We start from the raw sequence: 18,618 nt of genomic DNA, 5'->3' as shown, positions 1-18,618 counted from the left end.
ATCACCACGCATTCAACGGGGGAATTTTTGCCGACATGGTTTTTGTATTGTTTATGTTTTTATGCGATGCGATGGCAGGTATTCGTTTTTTTTTATTGGTCCTCTCTTAACAGCAGTCAACAGGGAATATGTTGAAAATGAAAAACATGTCAAACGATCTTCCAGACAACAGATGTTTCAAGGTTTTCGAGAAGCTTATATTTATGACTATTGAATTTTTCTTCCCCAACAAAGGGGAAATAAAAATTCCTTAAATTGATCATAAGAGTTATGATTAGATTATTAGTATGAGATTTCTTCGTAGTCTTTTTCTTTCTACTTACTTTACCTTACTTTAGTTGGCGCTACAGAAAATTGGTCTCCTGGGCCTTAAGTAATAACTTTCGCCAGCTTCCTCGATCTCTAGCTTCCTGCCTCCAGTATCGAAACTTGATCACTCCACCGGAGATGAGGCCTGCCTTTGCTTCTTGTTCCCTCAGGCTTGGAGTTCAATACCTTACCAGCTGGAGCTTCTATGTTCATTCGCTCGACATACCATAGCTGTACAGCTCGTATAGCTCTAGATTATATCTTCTCCGCCAGTTGTTACTTTGCCTGTCGACAAAAACCGGACCATATATCGTATGGCAAACCTTCCTCACGAAGTTACCAAGACATTCTTCATCCGCCTGGAAGAGATTCCATGTTTCTGCACCATACAGAAAGAAAGGGCCTTATTTCTAAACTGCTTGCTTAGGCCAAATAAACAGCAACTAGCAAGGGTAATTCTACGTTTGATCTCATCGCTGATGTCATTTGTAGAGTTAACAGCAGTACCCAGATAAACCTACAAATTAATGCCTCAAAGAACTTTTCCACTAAACTCGTTTTCTTAACGTTGCCAGAATTCCACTTTACAAATGATGATTTATTTAAACTTTGCTTTAAACAATTTGATTTGAATGTTTATAAAACAGTTGTGAATATTTTATTCAAATTGATATTTGATCACATCTAAAAAAGTGCATAGAAATATAAACTTCAAGGTCAAGTTATTCGTGACAAGGCTTCAGAACGGCCTTACCAAATTTAAGTGCAGCTTATCATAATAAGAATTTAAGATCCAAAACTAAGACTCCAAAAGTATTCTACCAAAAATACCAAAATTGCAGCAATCCATCCAGTCCCAACACAAATCCATGCGAATTGAAAGTGCCTTAAATTCAATGGAACATTCATCGGCTTCTCGTTGAAATTACTGCGATCGATATTCATATCAAATCCTGCCAAAGGAGCTTGGCGCAATACATCATCATCCCATTTCAACATCAGACCCGTTTCCTTCACTCTTATTACGAAATCGTTTAAAATGTCCTTAAATGGTGAATGAAATGGCAAAATATAGCCAACCAGGTAGAAGTTCATAGTTTGGCGGGCCTTACGGAACAAAGGTTTCGCCAGTGAAGCCTGCATGTTAACAAGAAAATCTCTTCGATCACGACCAAGGGTATAAGCGTAGCTGGTATTTTTCATCGAAAGAAGCTCCTTGTAGTAGGTGGTGTGATCAACGGGAACATGCAAGTCCCTGATTCCTATGGGATAGTTGCCAGGTCTCGATAAGTGTCTCCAGTCCAAAACCGAAACTAAGATCGGAAAATTATTCTTGAGCAAGTCTTCCAGGGTGTCGAATTGCTTGATAGGTATGAAGGCTGTTAAGAATGACGTAAAGAAGATCACATAAATATTGCAAATTATGAAGGAAAACAGGAACACCTGAAGATACAATCGCTGGGGTAGTGTAGTGGCTCTCTCTGTGGGTAACATTAACATCGTTAGAAAAATCTGACTAAAGCTTGGCCAGATCTCTAAAGGCCTCTGAGTCAATTTATTCAAAGCGACTCGCATCAATGTTATGTAGACCAAGGCCAATCCAATACATAGCCAGGCAGTTGGGGTGAATGGTTTCTTGAAGTACTCATGTGGATTGACATAGCCATTGATCGGAACCATTATCACCCATCCGACAACCTTCACAGGATAACTCCAGTCAAGAGAGGATTGTGGATGTGCATTAAAACTGATATCGATTTGATCATCTGCTGTGGCTTTTTTCACAGCCGGGATGTTCAATTGTGTTGAGTTGTTGATGAAAATGACTTTGTAAGTTGCGTTATGGTGTCGAAGGAAGGCTGCAAAAAGCTGTCCAAAGCATCCACCGACTTTTTGTTTTCCTTGCTTATCGGTGTATGGAAAAGTTCTAGGAATATCCTTCTGTATAATTGTCCGAAAAGTGAATCCATTCAAGTTTTTCAAGGGATTCGGTAGAATTCCACCTTTTGACAGTTTTTTAACTCGATCATCGTCAAAGGGAAGATATGCATATGAAGTGTTGTCATCAGTGATTCCAAGAATTCTAGTGAACTTATTCTTCGTAAAGAATGCGAAATTCTGTTTGAGGACTTCGAGATTTTCGGCCGCAATAATGACAAATTTCCTGACTTTAATTTTGGCTATCAATTTGGTCAGGATTTGATTATCTTGGAAAACTGGTACTTCAAGACCCGCCTGTACCACCAAGATGGCGGGTGAAGTGATATTTGTCCATGAACTAACATCAAAGTCTTGTATAATCGACACAGGCGTTTGCGGATGGGTTGTCACAAATTCACTTAAGAAATCTTGGTCAAATTGCACGAAATACACGGTACCTGATTTACTTTCATCGTAAACTTTTTCAATGAGTTCATTAAGACCGCCGCCCGTATTTTCAGAGTAAACTAAATCCACATAAATGATTAGAATTAACTCGAAACACATTTTTTGTTGGATCATGGTTTTTTTGTTTTTGTATAACTCTCCAATATGAAATCTTTTTCGAAACTATTGTTTCGCTTACTAAGCGATTTGATTTTCAAACCTTTTTTTGATTAATTGCAAAAGTTCAAAGGATTACGAATAACATTTGGTTGCATTAATAACAATAATTGGACGATTGGTTTCACATACAATTTATCTAAGTCAGAAACGACTATAAAATTTATCCTTTGTACTTAAATACTCTATTTAATGGCAATGACAGCCACAAATGGTGCGTCATTAAATGGATATTTGTTTGTGTATATAATTTTTTATTGACGAGATATGAGGAACAACTGCCCTACACCCAAACATTCACCATCAAAAGTTTGCAACAATTGATTGTATGTAACTTCACAATTTCATTCAGCATTCTTTTTAAAATTACTAAATTTGAAATCTACATATAAAATGAACATGAGGTAAAGAAAAGTTTTTTTTGTTGTTTTGTTCGAAAGAAAATATAATTTGATATCAAAATTGTCGCATTGTGAGAAATTAAATCCAAACAAACATTCTTAATTTTATGTATGTAGCTCATACTTTCGATTGCCATTGTATCTATTTCCTGCATTTGTCATCATAGTCATCTATCAATTTTTTGTATTTAAATGTAATTTTCTTGAATCTGATTTGAAATTCCACGAGTGTTATAAATAGACACTTTTTTGTTTGTTTTGAAACATTGATAAACCTTAAAAAGGTGTGAGTAATGAAATAATGGTTATAAATTAGTAATGGGAGGCAACAACTAAAATCATAGTCCAGGATACAAAATGTCCTTATTTCAATGAAATCTGAACTTTGAAGGAGAACTTATTATAAAATTCCTGAGATTTTGTACCAATTAATTATTCGTAAAATATAGTGACTTTTTAAGAAAAAATGATGAGACACTTTTTCAAACATTCCAAAGATATCATTAGGTTGTAACACATATAGTCAAACAAATTTTAGTAAAACTACATTTTTGTATGAAGAAATTTAAATTTTGAAGGAAGGATATAATTGAAAAATATTTCTATCAAGAAATACAGAAATTAAATTAAATATTACACAATGTCACAGCATAACTACAAAATTAGTATTAACTGTAGAACAATTTATAAGATATTTTTGAAACATTTGGCTCCTCAAATATTAAACAAAATCATACAAAAAAAGGTTGATTTCAAAAATTTAAATTCCATTTGAAATCTCTACAAAGAATAATTTTTTAAATTTTTATTTGAAAATCGTTGGAACGTCTTTTTCTAACTTCCCATAGGAAGTTATTGTAATGGGTCCGATGTTTCAAATTGAAAATTTTGACATTTCTCGACGTTTCATGGTCCCTAGAATGGAAATAAAAGATTTTTAGTCTGTGCGTGTGTGTGTACGTACGTTCGTACGTCCGTATGTCCGTACGTCCGTACGTCCGTACGTTCGCGACGTTTTTTTCGTCCTCCATAGCTCAAGAACCAAAAAAGATATCAACTTGAATTAAATGTTGTTATACAGATAATAAGGCAGAAAGATACAGAAAGGGCTCTCAAGAAAATTGCGCGTGTGGTTTTTTTACCATAGCAGTTTGAAAAAAAGGTGCAAATTTTGGTTAACCCTAAATATCTTACGAACCAAAACCGCTAGAGACTTGAATTAAATTTTATATAATGAACTGTAACGTAATCTCAAAGAAATATAGTTTTTGAAAAAAATCTATCTAACGATTTTTTCTATAAATCAAAAAAACTGAAAAAAAAATTTGTCACCTCCAAAATTTAATGACTAAAATATGATTTTATCTCCAAAACAATTTTGAGCAACGAAGAATAATGTTTTTAAAATCTGATGAAATTTTGAGAAAAATCGAATTGACAGTTTTTTTTTATAAAAAATAAAAATCTAAAAAAACATTACTCAAAGTTGGTAACAAATGAATATCGATTCAAATATCTTTTCAAAAACTTAAAATTTAGGCTTCGAACTTAACATTTGATAAAATTTTGAAAAAAAATCGAATTGACAGTTTTTTTAAAAAAAATAAAAACTTAAAAAAAAATTAATAAAAGATGTTAAAAATTTATTTTCGACTCAAATATCTTTTTAAAACTTTGAGATTTTGGCATAAATCTAATTTTATCTTATGAGAAATATTGTTTTAATTTTTTTTTTAATAAAATTGAAAGTTTTTTAACAAAAAATAAAAACCTAAAAAATTATTTCTCTTTTTAAAATTAAAAATATTGGCTTCTAACTTATTTTATTTCACAGAAAATATTTTTTTCAATATTAAGTAATTTTTATGTAAAAATCCAACAGTCCATTTTTTCATAAAAAGTAAAATCTTTTTAAAAAAGAGGCTGGGATGCGACCCACACTGATAACTTCCCATCCCGTCTGTCGATTTGTCTTGCTTAAAAATTTGTCTATATGTACTCGTATCAATTTTACCAAATTTGCGTACTATTTTTTGTAGATTTTATTTTTTAAAAATCACTGAATATCGAAAACAATTTTTTCCGAAAAATAAAATAAGTTTGAAGCCACTATTTTTAATTTTTGAAAAGATATTTGAGTCGAAAGTTAATTTTTACCAAGTTTTAGTATTGTTTTTTTAGAGTTTTATTTTTTGTAAAAAAAACTGTCAATTCGATTTTCTTCAAAATTCTATCGAATGTTGAAAACAATATTTCTTAAAAGACAAAATTTGTTTGAAGCCAGTATTTTAAAGTTTTGAAAAGATATTTGAGTCGAAAATTAATTTTTTCCAACTTTTGTTAAATTTTTTTTTAAGGTTTTTAATTTTTTGTTCACAAGCTATCAATTGGATTTTTTCAAAATTTTACTAAATGTTAACAACAATATTTTTTGAAAGATAAAAGTAGTTAAAAGCCAATATCTACAATTTTTGAAAATATATTTGAGTCGAAAATCAATTTTTACCAACTTTTATAAATGTTTTTTAAGGTTTTTATTTTTTGTAAAGAAACTGTCAATTCGATTTTTCTCAACATCTTTCAGAATGTTGAAAATAATATTTCTTATAAGATAAAATAAGTTTGAAGTCTTACTTTCAAGTTTTTGAAAAGATATTTGAATCGCTATTCAATTTTTACGAACTTTGAGTAATGTTTTTTTTAGATTTTTAATTTTTATAAAAAAAACTGTCAATTCGATTTTTCTCAAAATTTCATCAGATTTTAAAAACATTATTCTTCGCTACTCAAAATTGTTTTGGAGATAAAATCATATTTTAGTCATTCAATTTTTGAGGTGACACATTTTTTTTCAGTTTTTTTGATTTATAAAATAAACCGTTAGATAGATTTTTTTCAAAAAATATACTTCTTTGAGATTACGTTACAGTATATTATATAAAATTTAATTCAAGTCTCTAGCGTTTTTGGTTCGTAAGATATTTAGGGTTAACCAAAATGTTCACCTTTTTTTAAACTGCTATTGTAATAAAACCACCCACGCAATTTTCTTGAGAGCCCTTTCTGCATCTTTCTGCCTTATTATCTGTATAACAAAACTTATTTGAAATCGATATCTCTTCTGGTTCTTGAGCTATGGAAGACGAAAAAAATGTCGCGAACGTACGGACGTACGGACGTACGAACGTACGTACACACGCACGCACAGGCATCTTTCTAAAAATCTTTTATTTCGACTCTAGGGACCTTGAAACGTCGAGAAATGTCAAAATTTTCAATTTGACAAATCGGACCCATTACAATAACTTCCTATGGGAAGTTACAGAAGGTTCGGCCAGTAATAGGTGCAACTATAGACCTATATCTCTTCTTCCCGTCTTTAGTAAGATTTTTGAAAAGTTATATGAACAAGGATGGTTAGCTTTTTGAACAAAACAAATTTTTTTAATCCTGTCCAATTTGGGTTTCATCAGAGAAAATCAACTGTAGAAGCGATATTACATTTTTGTGACCAAATAATGTTCAATTTAGATCAAAAAGGTGCACAGTTGGTTTATTTATTCATATAACAAAGGCTTTTGATATGGTTAACAATAAAATCTTACTGCGAAAATAAGTAAAAGCTGGATTCCGTGGTTGCATGGTAAAGTCGTTTGGATCTTATCTTGAAAATAGGTGTCAGAGCGTGAAGTTGGATGAGATCAGAAGCGAATATAATATGTATGTTTGCGTTTGCGGACGATGTTGCTTTTTCTTATGGCACTTATAGTCGATTGGATTTGGTCTCAGATATAAATTGGGACCTTGAATTTTTGAAAATATGGTTTTCGGTACATAATTTAGTTATTAGTTCGAAAACGAAGCTAATGTTGTTCAGCTTATCATCCTTCAAAAAAATTTGAAGTTTATTTTCAGTAGCATGCCCCAGAATGTCAAAAGTTCAAGCTTTCTAACCTTAACTTTTTAACCGTGACCAAGACTTATTTAATTTATACTAACCAAAACTGTGCGTCCAATTGTTTTCCAATACAAAAAGTGAATGATTTTAAATACTTTGGCCTTATAATTAATTCCAAAATAAAACTCTCAATTCACACGGATAACTTGGGAAAGTACTTTAAGTTTACAATGAGGCACTTTTACTATTTGCTAAATTTAGTTTCAACTGAGCTTTTAAAAACCATTTACTATGGCATTTTCCATTCTAAGCTACAATATGGAATTGTTTGATGGGATGGTATCTACTTCAACAAAATTCAGCCTCTGTAAGTTTTGAAAAAATATGTTATTAGAAAAATTTGCCATAAACCAAGTAGATATCCGAGTTTTCCTCTTCTTTGTGACCTGAAAATTCTTCCAGTGCGTCATTTATATTGTTTTAAAATGCTCAAATCCTTTTTTATGAAGTCTGGTAATCGTAATTTCCTTTTAGTTTCAGTTTAAAGTTTACGTGGGAACTCTTCGAACATCTTAACCATACCCACATTCCGTACAACTGCGCTTCAAAATTTGTATTCTATTCTATCGTTTCGGTTACAAGCTTCCACTTTCTTTAAGAACAATTACAGCTCCTGGTATGTTTGCAAGTCATTTAAAACTAAAGGTTTAAGATTTTGATTATTCAAACTTGGAATTAATTGTTTATGGTACTCTGGTTTAGTTTCATGATGTGTTCTTTATTTACTCTATGAAATGTATTTGATTTGTGTAAAAAAGTAATTTTATTTTAATTATTGTAATTTAATAACATCTATTTTTTCTGTGTATTCTCAAAAGGGTTCGACTAAAACTTTTCTGAACTTTAATGTTAAAGGTCACCCCTACCATTCATTTTAATTAAGTATATTAATTGAAGTGGCATTCAACACTATTTTAATATCTTTGTGAATTGAATGTCACTATTTTTTCATTTTACTATAATTAAACTAACATTCTTTATTAAAACCATTGTAAATATTAATTTTAAGTTTATACAAAAAAGTAAAATAATAAAATTATATCTTATTTTACATCTTGTATACATATTGTAATCGGTTCGATTTGTCAATTTTAAAACTTTGACATTTATCGACGGTTAAAGGTCCCTAGAGTAAAAATAAAAGATTTTTAGAGAGATGTTTGGGACTACGTGTGTACGTACGTTCGAAATCTTTTTCGTAGTCCATAGCTCAAGAACCAATAGAGATATCCACTTCAAATAAATTTTGTTATAAAGATAATAATGCAGAAAACTTTAAGTGTTTGTTTTTTTTACCATATCAATTTAAAAAAAAAAAGTGAACATTTTGGTTATCCCTCCATATTTGAGGAACCAATGACGCTAAAGACTTGAATTAGATTTTAAAATTCTATATTGTTTAGTGATACCAAATAAGTATTTTTTTGAAAAAATACCATTAACTGCTTTTTTTATAAATTTAAAAAAAATGAAAAATAAACAATTGTCATCTCGATTAATTTTACGAAAAAAAAATGATTACTTATAATATTATGCAACGAAGAATAATGTTTTTGACATCTGTTGAGATTTTGAGAAAAATCGAATTGACTTTTTTTATAAACAATAAAAAACCTAAACAAAAAATTACTAAAAGTTGGTAAAAATTGATTTTCGACTCAAATATCTTATCAAAAATCGAAAATAATTTATTCAAACTAGTTTTATCTCATTTAAAATATTTTTTTAAATTATTTTCAGTCCGTTTTTCATTACAAACTAAAATATACAAAAAATAGTACGCAATTTTGGTAAAAATTGATTTTCGGTTCTCAATATCTTGTGAACAATAGAAGATATTGAATTCAAATTAATTTAATCCATCCAATTTTTATTTGTTTGTATAAGAAAAAAAAATCTTTTAAGAAATGCTACGAAAAAATTGGTAAAAATTGGTTAACGACAAAAAATCTCGTTTACAAAAATTGATTTTGAAATCAAACTATTTCATTATATTGTTGGTAATTTTAAAATTTTTAATAATAATTCGACTGACAACTTTTTTAATAAAACACTAAAAACTTTAAACTTCCAAGCAAGATTAATCGACAGACGGGATGGGAAGTTATCAGTGTGGGTCGCATCACAGCCTATTTTTATTTTGTTTTGTACAAGCTGTTAGACTGTCTGTTCTTGTCCTGTCTTATGGAAATGTTCTAGTAATATTTTGACAGTGTTTTTACTTGATCATATGCATAGAGAAGATATGCAAACGAAGTATTGTCTAGAATTGTGGTGAACTTAATCTTTGTAAGGAATGAGAAACACTGTTTGAGGAACTCTTTTATTAAGCTCAGTTGGGCCACACGTACTTTGCAAGTAAACTAAATCAAAACAAATAATGACGACGAACACAAAGAATATTTTTCGATCAACATATTTCTGTTTTTTTTTTCTAACATTTAAATATGAAATATTTCTCCAAACTATAGTTTCGCTTCTAAAGCGATTTGATTTTTTATCATTTTCATTGATTGCAGAAATGCAGATGTTAATGATTGTTTAATGGATTGCGAATAACATTATAAATGCATTTATAATAATAATTTGACTATTGGTTTTATATACAATTGATCTAAGTCAGTTTATTTTGTATGCTTAAATGGTCTATTTGACCACTTTTTTCGACTTCTCTACCATAGTAATGTCATGTTTGGTTAAAATCTCGAGTTCGAAATTTCTTACAAATCCAACATTTTTAACCACGTAGAAAGTGATTCTCCACCCGAAAATCTTGAAAACAAAATTATCGACTTCAAAATTATTTGATCCTATAGAATTTATAGTTTTATTACAAGACAGTCAAATGGTACCAAAGATGCACAAACATTGATTTATTCTGAATACGTCGACAAAAACTTAATTATTGATTTAATGTTGAATTTTCCAAAAAAATGAATTTAATTTTCAAAAAACAAGACATATTTTCTTTTTAACATCAAAATCAAACCTTTATTCAAAATTTGTTTAATAAATTGAATAAGGTGCTCAGGAATACTTAAGATGTAATTAAATTGCAACAAATTCTTTCATAAAGGTGCATGACGGATCAGCACGTTATGAGAGCCAATGAAAACGACACTGAAGTAGTGATTGTTATGAAAAGAATCGTTTAGTCATTATTAAAGAAGTTCCTGAGGATTTCTGTTTATGATCTATATCCTGCATTTTTTTTGTTGTTTTGGATACAAAAAGTGCAGCAGCGAAGTTTGTTAAAAAAATCTAAATATTGTTGGCTTAGTTTACGTTGAATGAAGTCAACCATGATCCTAGGTCAACAAAACAAATCAGCATCAGTTAGATGCTGCTGTGCTTTCCTAAAACGCATGCTTTAGGTAGTTGATAACTTAACAAAAAAAAAACAATCTAAAATTAAAAATATTTAAATATGCGTCTTTAGGTACGGTAGCCTCTTGAAGTACCCGTGATGGTTACTGCGTTGGACTGTCATGCGAGAGGTCTTGGGTTCAATCCCTGCCTGTGCTATCTAAAGTTTTTCACGGGCACTGCCTCTTGCGAGGAATTGACAAATTCTCCAAGAGTAACTCTTGTCATGAAAAAGTGCTTTCTCAAATAAGCCGTTCGTATTCGGCATATAAGCTGAAGGTCGCTTCTTTCCCTGCAATTACTCGCACACAGGAATATTTGAGAATTGTAAGTCACTAGGCCCTGGTTCTCAACGTTCTGGTACGCCACCTAATTTACTTTTTAACATATAACTTTAGAGTCCAAGAAACGCAAAATACAAATAACAAGTATAATCAATTTTACCTTTTTTGTAAGTGGTTCAGAAATCTTGCTTTTCAAGTTTCAAAAGATTGTAAACTGATACAAGTAAATCTTGTCAATTGTTAGTAACAACAAATCAAAATATAAAAACCCTGACTCTTTAGGTATTATCATTTTATTTTAACCTATAAATAGATAATGTTGAAACCTTACCTTTACAAATCGCTAATAAATTTGATCTCTTAAAAAACTTAAAACACAAGTGAACAACTTACAAAAGAGTGCGTAATAGCAAACATTTACCATTTCATAGTCATTTTTAGAACCTCCAAGATATTAACTGTAAAGTACATCGGTGTAAAATTGTCCAACGATCCTATATGCCCTCCATACCGTCCGCCCACTTGACTTATATCCCAATCGCCCAACGTATATAAAACCCCTCTATTCATTTTGACTTTATCTTTCAAAGCCACCTTAGGAAGATAAAAGATTCTCAACTCTTGCACCCACATCTGGGCGACTTATACTATTCATACCGTACCTAAGCGAGCTCATAACTTCATTAAAACTACACGGGCATTAAAATTATTCCACCAGCATCAATTGTGCCACTATTATACCACACCATCCACCACACCACCACCAACGCTCTCTGACTCTGACTGTGCGGTTATACGGTTATAATATTCCTTATCCCAACCGTTACACTACACCAGTTCCAACATTTTGCTCTTTGGTCTACAATCTACTTACGCCAACTTACTTTATGAATGCTCAAACGTATAAACGTAAGAAGATGTAACTCTATTCGAGCTCTGCGCTACTATATACGCGGCGGCGGCGTTGACTGTGATGAAACATTTCCATGGTAATAAAAATGTAAATCCGCTTAGGAACGCTTGTAAAAAGCTACCATAACACCCTAGCTATGCTCCCTACCGCGATCCTTCGAGAACCTCTTCGACACACCGACACGACATACCGCAAAAGTCTGAACATTTCCCAGCTTCTTTGGTGAAAATTATTGCGCGAATAAAGGTAACAAGAGAATCAAGGCGGGCATATTGCAGACAAAAAAAAAAACCTGAGAAGATGAGTGGGTGGTTTAAAATAGTGGTTTTTATCAGAAACATCCCTTCCTTCCTGCCACCTTCACCTCCGTCATTGTAGAGAAATAGGAAGCGCAAATAATTTAGAGATGAACGTTTTCTTTTTCTTCTTATTTTTCGGATTTTTTAATGAAAATGTTAGTTGGCATGGCATCAGTAAGTTGAGTTCAGAACTGAGAACACTACGAGAAAGATTTCAAGTTGCACACTTATACCTTACCTAGCTTCTATACCATTCTTATATAACGAATAGGAAGAAGGTGGATAATGGCTTATAAGTTGTAACTTGTTACTACTACCCCCACGTCTCGAAGCTTAATCTTTCGTTACAATAATAATAATTGTAGAATTATGAAATGCAACAAGTTCAAGAAGATGAAAACTAGACGACGCAAGGGTCTACACTAAGTAAGGCACCGTTGCTGTTGATTGTGATGGCAGGTCAGGTAGGGAATTAGAAAATAAAAAAATTTAAAAAAAATATTAATGCGATAATCAGTGGAAAAATGAGTTGGAAATTTTATGAGAAATTAACTTTTTAGACAGATGATGAGGTTTGAGGTTGAAGTTGAAGATGAAAACGAAAACGAAAAAATGTTATTAAAGTAAAAGAGTGTTATGAGTTATGGAATAAATAACGCAACAAATGATTCAAGAGAGAAGATGAAGATTCAGAGGAGCTCGATAAGAGCTCTTTTGGTAGGCCTATGATGTCATATTTATGTTTCAAATACAAATTATTATTAGGTTAAACATAGTGCCTCTGAGTGACACTTAAACGTCATCACTATACTCCTTGAAAATCATCTACAAGGTTATCCAATAACTGTTTTCAGTATTTTGTTTTTACAATTTTTAGAAAGTAGTTAGCTTATAGCAAGCGTCAAACTACGATCATAGGCTCATCATAAGTGCATGTGTTAGTTAAAATAAATAAATTGGGTGGCGCAACAGTTCGTTTGAGAACTAGGGCTTAGTGACTGACAACTCTCAACCATTCCTGTGTGCGGGTACTCTTGTCAGGGATGAAAGGGACCTACAGTTTTTAAGCGGAATCCGAACGGCAAATTTGAGATGGGGGTTAAAAAAGTTGCCATTTGAATTATTCTAAAAAATTTAAAAATTACCAGTTTTTAGTCGAAAACAAATTCTTACCAATTTAAGTAGCAATATTTTTTTCTACAAGATACAATTAGTTTGAAGCCAATATCTCGAAGTTTTAAAAAGATATTGAAGTAGAAAATCGTTTTTTACAAATTTTTGTTTCGATTTTTATTTTTGCAAAAAACTATTAATTCGATTTTTCTCAAAATTCAATGTTCAAAACAATATTTCTCATAAGATAAAATTAGATGTAAGCTTAAATCTCAAAGTTTTGAAAAGACATTTAAATCGAAAATAAATTTGAACCTACTTTTGTAAAATATTTTTCTGCAAATTTTACTGAATATTGACAACAATATTTAAAAAAAAATTAAAGTAGTTAAAACAATGTCTCAAATTTTTAAAAATTATTTGAGTCGAAAATCAATTTTTACCAACTTTTATTAATTCAAAGTTTTTCCGAATGTTGAAAACAATATTTCTTATAAAATGATTTGGAAGCCATAATCTCAAGGTTTTGAAAAGTTATTCGAGTGAAAATTCAATTTTTACCAACTTTAAGTAATGTTTTTTTTTTTGATTTTTTGGTTTTTATTTTTTAAATTTTTTCGTTGCACAGAATTATTTTGGAGATAAAATAATTTTTTATTCGTAAACACTTTTTTCTTCAGTTTTTTTATTCATATAAAAACCGTTGATTGGATTTTTTTTAAATATATTTGTTTGGTATCACGTTACAATATATTATGCACAATTCAATTCAAGTCTTTAGTGTGTTTGGTTGGTGAGATATTTAGGGTAAACCAAAATTTTCTCCCTTTTTACTTGCGACACATAGGAACTATATGCCAAGTTTTGCATTCGTGCAAAATTTCGAACTCGAGATTTTAATCAAACATGATATTACGATGGTAGAGAAGTTGAAAAAAGTGGGTCCCGCAATTCCGTCCGGTCGGTTTTGTCTGTCTGTCCACGCTCCTACAGCCTAAGCCATTGGGCCGATTGAGATCAAACTTGGAAGTTAAGTTTTTGAGCAGATTCGCGTTAGGCGTTTTTTTAATTTTTTTTTTAAAGATCAAAACTAACAGTTGCCAAAAGTTTCTCAAAAACAAACCGATAGATTTTTTTTTTATTTTCTCTAAAATTTAATTTTTTAACTTTGCTTCTTTAATAAGAAAAACATATTTTTGTATTGCTCAGGAATGGTACCGCCCATAGAATCATTGTTTTGTTTTTTAATTATCTCAGCAACTTATCAACCGATTTCAATAATATAATTTTTGTGAATAAGCACTTATATTGTTTGAACAACACTTCATTATCAAAAGTGCATTTTTTTATTGTTTGGATTTTTAAAAAAATTTTGAATTTTTTTTTCAAAATTCTATATCTCAAAAACGGGTAAACATTTTTTTACAAAATTCAAATGCATAGCGTATATTTTTAATCTCTATGCAACTGCATACCAAAAATATTTTTAGAAGAAAATTGAAAAATTTTGCATATAAAATTTTGCATATCGCGCTAACTTTTTACAAAAAAAAATTTGAAAAATCAACAGTTTTTTGATTTATAAAATGGCAATAATTTAATTATTTTTATTTTTAGTAAATTATTTTGACAAAATTGTAATTACAATCCTATCGTTGATCTAAATTAATGCATTTGGTACTAAACGGTGATTTTTTAAGAGCTTGAGAACTCTTGATTTGCAAAATCTCATCGATTCTTTATTTGAAACGTTCCATGACATTTGCTTTTTGAAGATAATTTCATTTAAATGTTGACCACGGCTGCGTCTTAGGTGGTCCATTCGGAAAGTCCAATTTTGGGTAACTTTTTCGAGCATTTCGGCCGGAATAGTCCGAATTTCTTCGGAAATGTTGTCTTCCAAAGCTGGAATAGTTGCTGGCTTATTTGTGTAGACTTTAGACTTGACGTAGCCCCACAAACAATAGTCTAAAGGCATCAAATCGCATGATCTTGGTGGCCAACTTACCGGTCCATTCCTTGAGATGAATTGTTCTCCGAAGTTTTCCCTCAAAATGGCCATAGAATCGCGAGCTGTGTGGCATGTAGCGCCATCTTGTTGAAACCACATGTCAACCAAGTTCAGTTCTTCCATTTTTGGCAACAAAAAGTTTGTTAGCGTTGAACGATAGCGATCGCCATCCACCGTAACGTTGCGTCCAATAGCATCTTTGAAAAAATACGGTCCAATGATTCCACCAGCGTACAAACCACACCAAACAGTGCATTTTTCGGGATACATGGGCAGTTCTTGAACGGCTTCTGGTTGCTCTTCACTCCAAATGCGGCAATTTTGCTTATTTACGTAGCCATTCAACCAGAAATGAGCCTCATCGCTGAACAAAATTTGTCGATAAAAAAGCGGATTTTCTGCCAACTTTTCTAGGGCCCATTCACTGAAAATTCGACGTTGTGGCAGATCGTTCGGCTTCAGTTCTTGCACGAGCTGTATTTTATACGGTTTTACACCAAGATCTTTGCTTAAAATCTTCAATGTGGTCGAATAACACAAACCCAATTGCTGCGAACGGCGACGAATCGACATTTCACGGTCTTCAGCAACACTCTCAGAAACAGACGCAATATTCTCTTCTGTACGCACTGTACGCATTCGTATGGTTGGTTTAATGTCCAATAAAGTAAACTGAGTGCGAAACTTGGTCACAATCGCATTAATTGTTTGCTCACTTGGTCGATTATGTAGACCATAAATCGGACGTAAAGCGCGAACACACATTTCGAACCGAGCACTGATTTTGGTAATAAAATTCAATGATTTGCAAGCGTTGCTCGTTAGTAAGTCTATTCATGATGAAATGTCAAAGCATACTGAGCATCTTTCTCTTTGACACCATGTCTGAAATCCCGCGTGATCTGTCAAATACTAATGCATGAAAATCCTAACCTCAAAAAATCACCCTTTATTTTTGTATTTTTATAACTATAACTATTGTAAATACCAACTATGGCCGTGAAACGATTATGATATGTTTAATCAACAATCTATTTTAAAGCGTCTATCAAGAAGTATTTTCTTGTTACTTTTGTATATTAGATTTTAAAATATTGTTCTTTAAGAATAAGGTTGTTTAACACATGTTTTACTTGCTTTCGATTATATAAAAACTGTAACCAACACATGAATAGCAATTTCTTGAACTTTAACAAAAAAAATAAACTGAACGGAATAACTCCATGTTTGCGCTGAAAACTTGTACGAAAGAAAAATACCTTCCAATGACATTCTTTCACTATCATCATAAACATGTGATTATCTATCCATCTGCATAAAGCTGAGCACTCGAAGTGAACTATTCTATGTTCGTTTTAGACACCTACCTAACTACACAATCAATAGGTGATCGCTTTATAATTTAAACATACATATTCCTCTTTCTTATCTTCAGATAATTTACTTTCCATCCTGGTTCTTTTAACATGAAATTAAAATAAGGCTATCCAATTGAACGAAATAGTTGAATATATAAACAATTGTTTTCGTTAAGTTCGGTTACAAGTATATTTCATTTGCGGGATGAAATGTCCTAGGATTGCTGTTTTTTTTTGACAAATCAAATGGCATTTATATCTTTGAAGACAAACTTATTTTACAGATATATTTCAAAATCTTATATAAGTACTTTTTTAAGCAGACTTTTTGCATACAGTAGCAAGTTCGTGCGACCCAGTCGTGCATTTTATTTATTTCTACTCTAGGGACTTTAAAACGTCGAGAAATGTCAAAATTTTCAATTTGACAAATCGGACCCATTACAATAACTTCCTATGGGAAGTTTTAAATAAAATACAATCGTTTACGATAGTGTAGCACTGGCTCTTAACAATGATTATCCCACCTTATTTAAATTTAAATCTATCGATGAACAGTTCAAGTTAAATAAAATGCTCATTCGACTTAAAGCTTCATTCTTCCCAAAGGTAGTTCTATGGAAGTCAATATGTATGAAATCAAATGTACGCAGGTAATGAAAGGTTGAGGGTAAGGCTATTTTTCACACACCAAAATGTGAAACTATCAATGACGGCCTGTAAAAAAATTGGACCATGGGTGGACTTTATTATCTTTAAAATGTTCATGTCATCAGCAAAATTGAGAACTTCACTTTAGCGTAGATGAACAGAAAAGGGTCAAGATGGCTTTCCTGGGGAACACCAGATTGAGCAACAAAAGGTTCACAATGACAATTTCTAAATTTTACCTCATAGGATCTGTTTTCAAGGAATGATTTGATCCAAGCTAAAAAATATTGTAAAACCAAGAGATTTAAGTTTGAATAAAATAATTCCGTCCAAATGTCTAGAAATGTCAGTGTATACACAGTCAACTTTATAACCTTGTTCTAAAGCGTTTGCACATATTTGAAAACGTGAGGAGATTTGTAACGGTTGATCTTACAAAACCATGTTGCTGTTCGCAAATGAGATTCTTACTAAAAAATGCCGAACTTTCACAAACAACTTGTTCGAACAATAATTAAGGAATGCAAGAAAGCTTTGCAATGGGCATGTAGTTTGTTATACTCGCCTTGTTACCTTTTCTGAAAATTGGTGTTAGAAATGAAATCTTCCATTTTGAAAGGAAATTTGCCTGGATAAATTTTATAGGATTCTCTTTCAAAGAGGTGCCCACATCAGTAATATAACTAACATATAAAAAAATAGAGAGAAAAATAGATATGATTTTTAAAAGAAAACAATAGGTGTTTATTTTTTCGCAATTTCGAATTACAGATTTCTTATCTTCAATCTTTTAACTTGGACTTTAATTTTCACTTATACCCCAAGAAAGAAATCTAAAGAATTGATTATAACATGATCACGGTCACTTATTGTGATCACTTCTTCAAAACAGTACCAGGTCTGAAAAATTTTTCTACAGCATAGCTTCTGGTTCTTCTTCTTTACTTCAATATTTTCCAATTCTGGCTATAAGAAGTCATTAATCAAAGCTCAGTGGCTCAATCTATTAATTGTAACAGATTCACCAACCAAATGAGTAAGGTCTAATCACACCGTCATCGTTAAACTATAATAACCGAGGCCAAATTTTCAGATAGAGGATAAGAGCATTTTCAACAACCATTGTTGGATTTTTCGAGTGTAAAATGCAGCTTTTCTGATAATTTACGTTGCTTCCGAGGTAATCTCTGAAAATTATTTTTCGTAAAAAATAGGATCAACACATGATGAATTTCCAGGATCCAATAAGCAAAGATTCAACGTTGTTGACGATAGATCGGGTTCAGATCTTGTGTCAACGAAACTTAAAAAACCTTAAAATGTAAGTCTTAATACAAAGTATGGTAAAATATCGTTTGTGGAATGCCTTACATCAAAAATCGCCAAGGAATGGACAAATTTTCGTGAAAAA

The 18,618-nt window shown here is 31.5% G+C and overlaps 1 protein-coding gene across 1 annotated transcript; it reads right to left on the bottom strand.

Annotated features, from left to right (window-relative positions):
* Positions 1–1,095: 1,095 nt before the first annotated feature.
* Positions 1,096–2,796, bottom strand: LOC129945210 (uncharacterized). The gene has a single exon (XM_056054870.1). The coding sequence runs from the start codon at positions 2,794–2,796 to the stop codon at positions 1,096–1,098; it is 1,701 nt and encodes a 566-aa protein (XP_055910845.1).
* Between the last annotated feature and the right edge of the window lie 15,822 nt (positions 2,797–18,618).

This window comes from Eupeodes corollae, chromosome 2 (genome assembly GCF_945859685.1).
Source record: "Eupeodes corollae chromosome 2, idEupCoro1.1, whole genome shotgun sequence".
In the NCBI taxonomy this organism is placed as follows: Eukaryota; Metazoa; Arthropoda; class Insecta; order Diptera; family Syrphidae; genus Eupeodes; species Eupeodes corollae.
The sequence above is the reverse complement of the archived record's forward strand: the minus strand, read 5'-3'. Positions and strand labels throughout refer to the sequence as shown.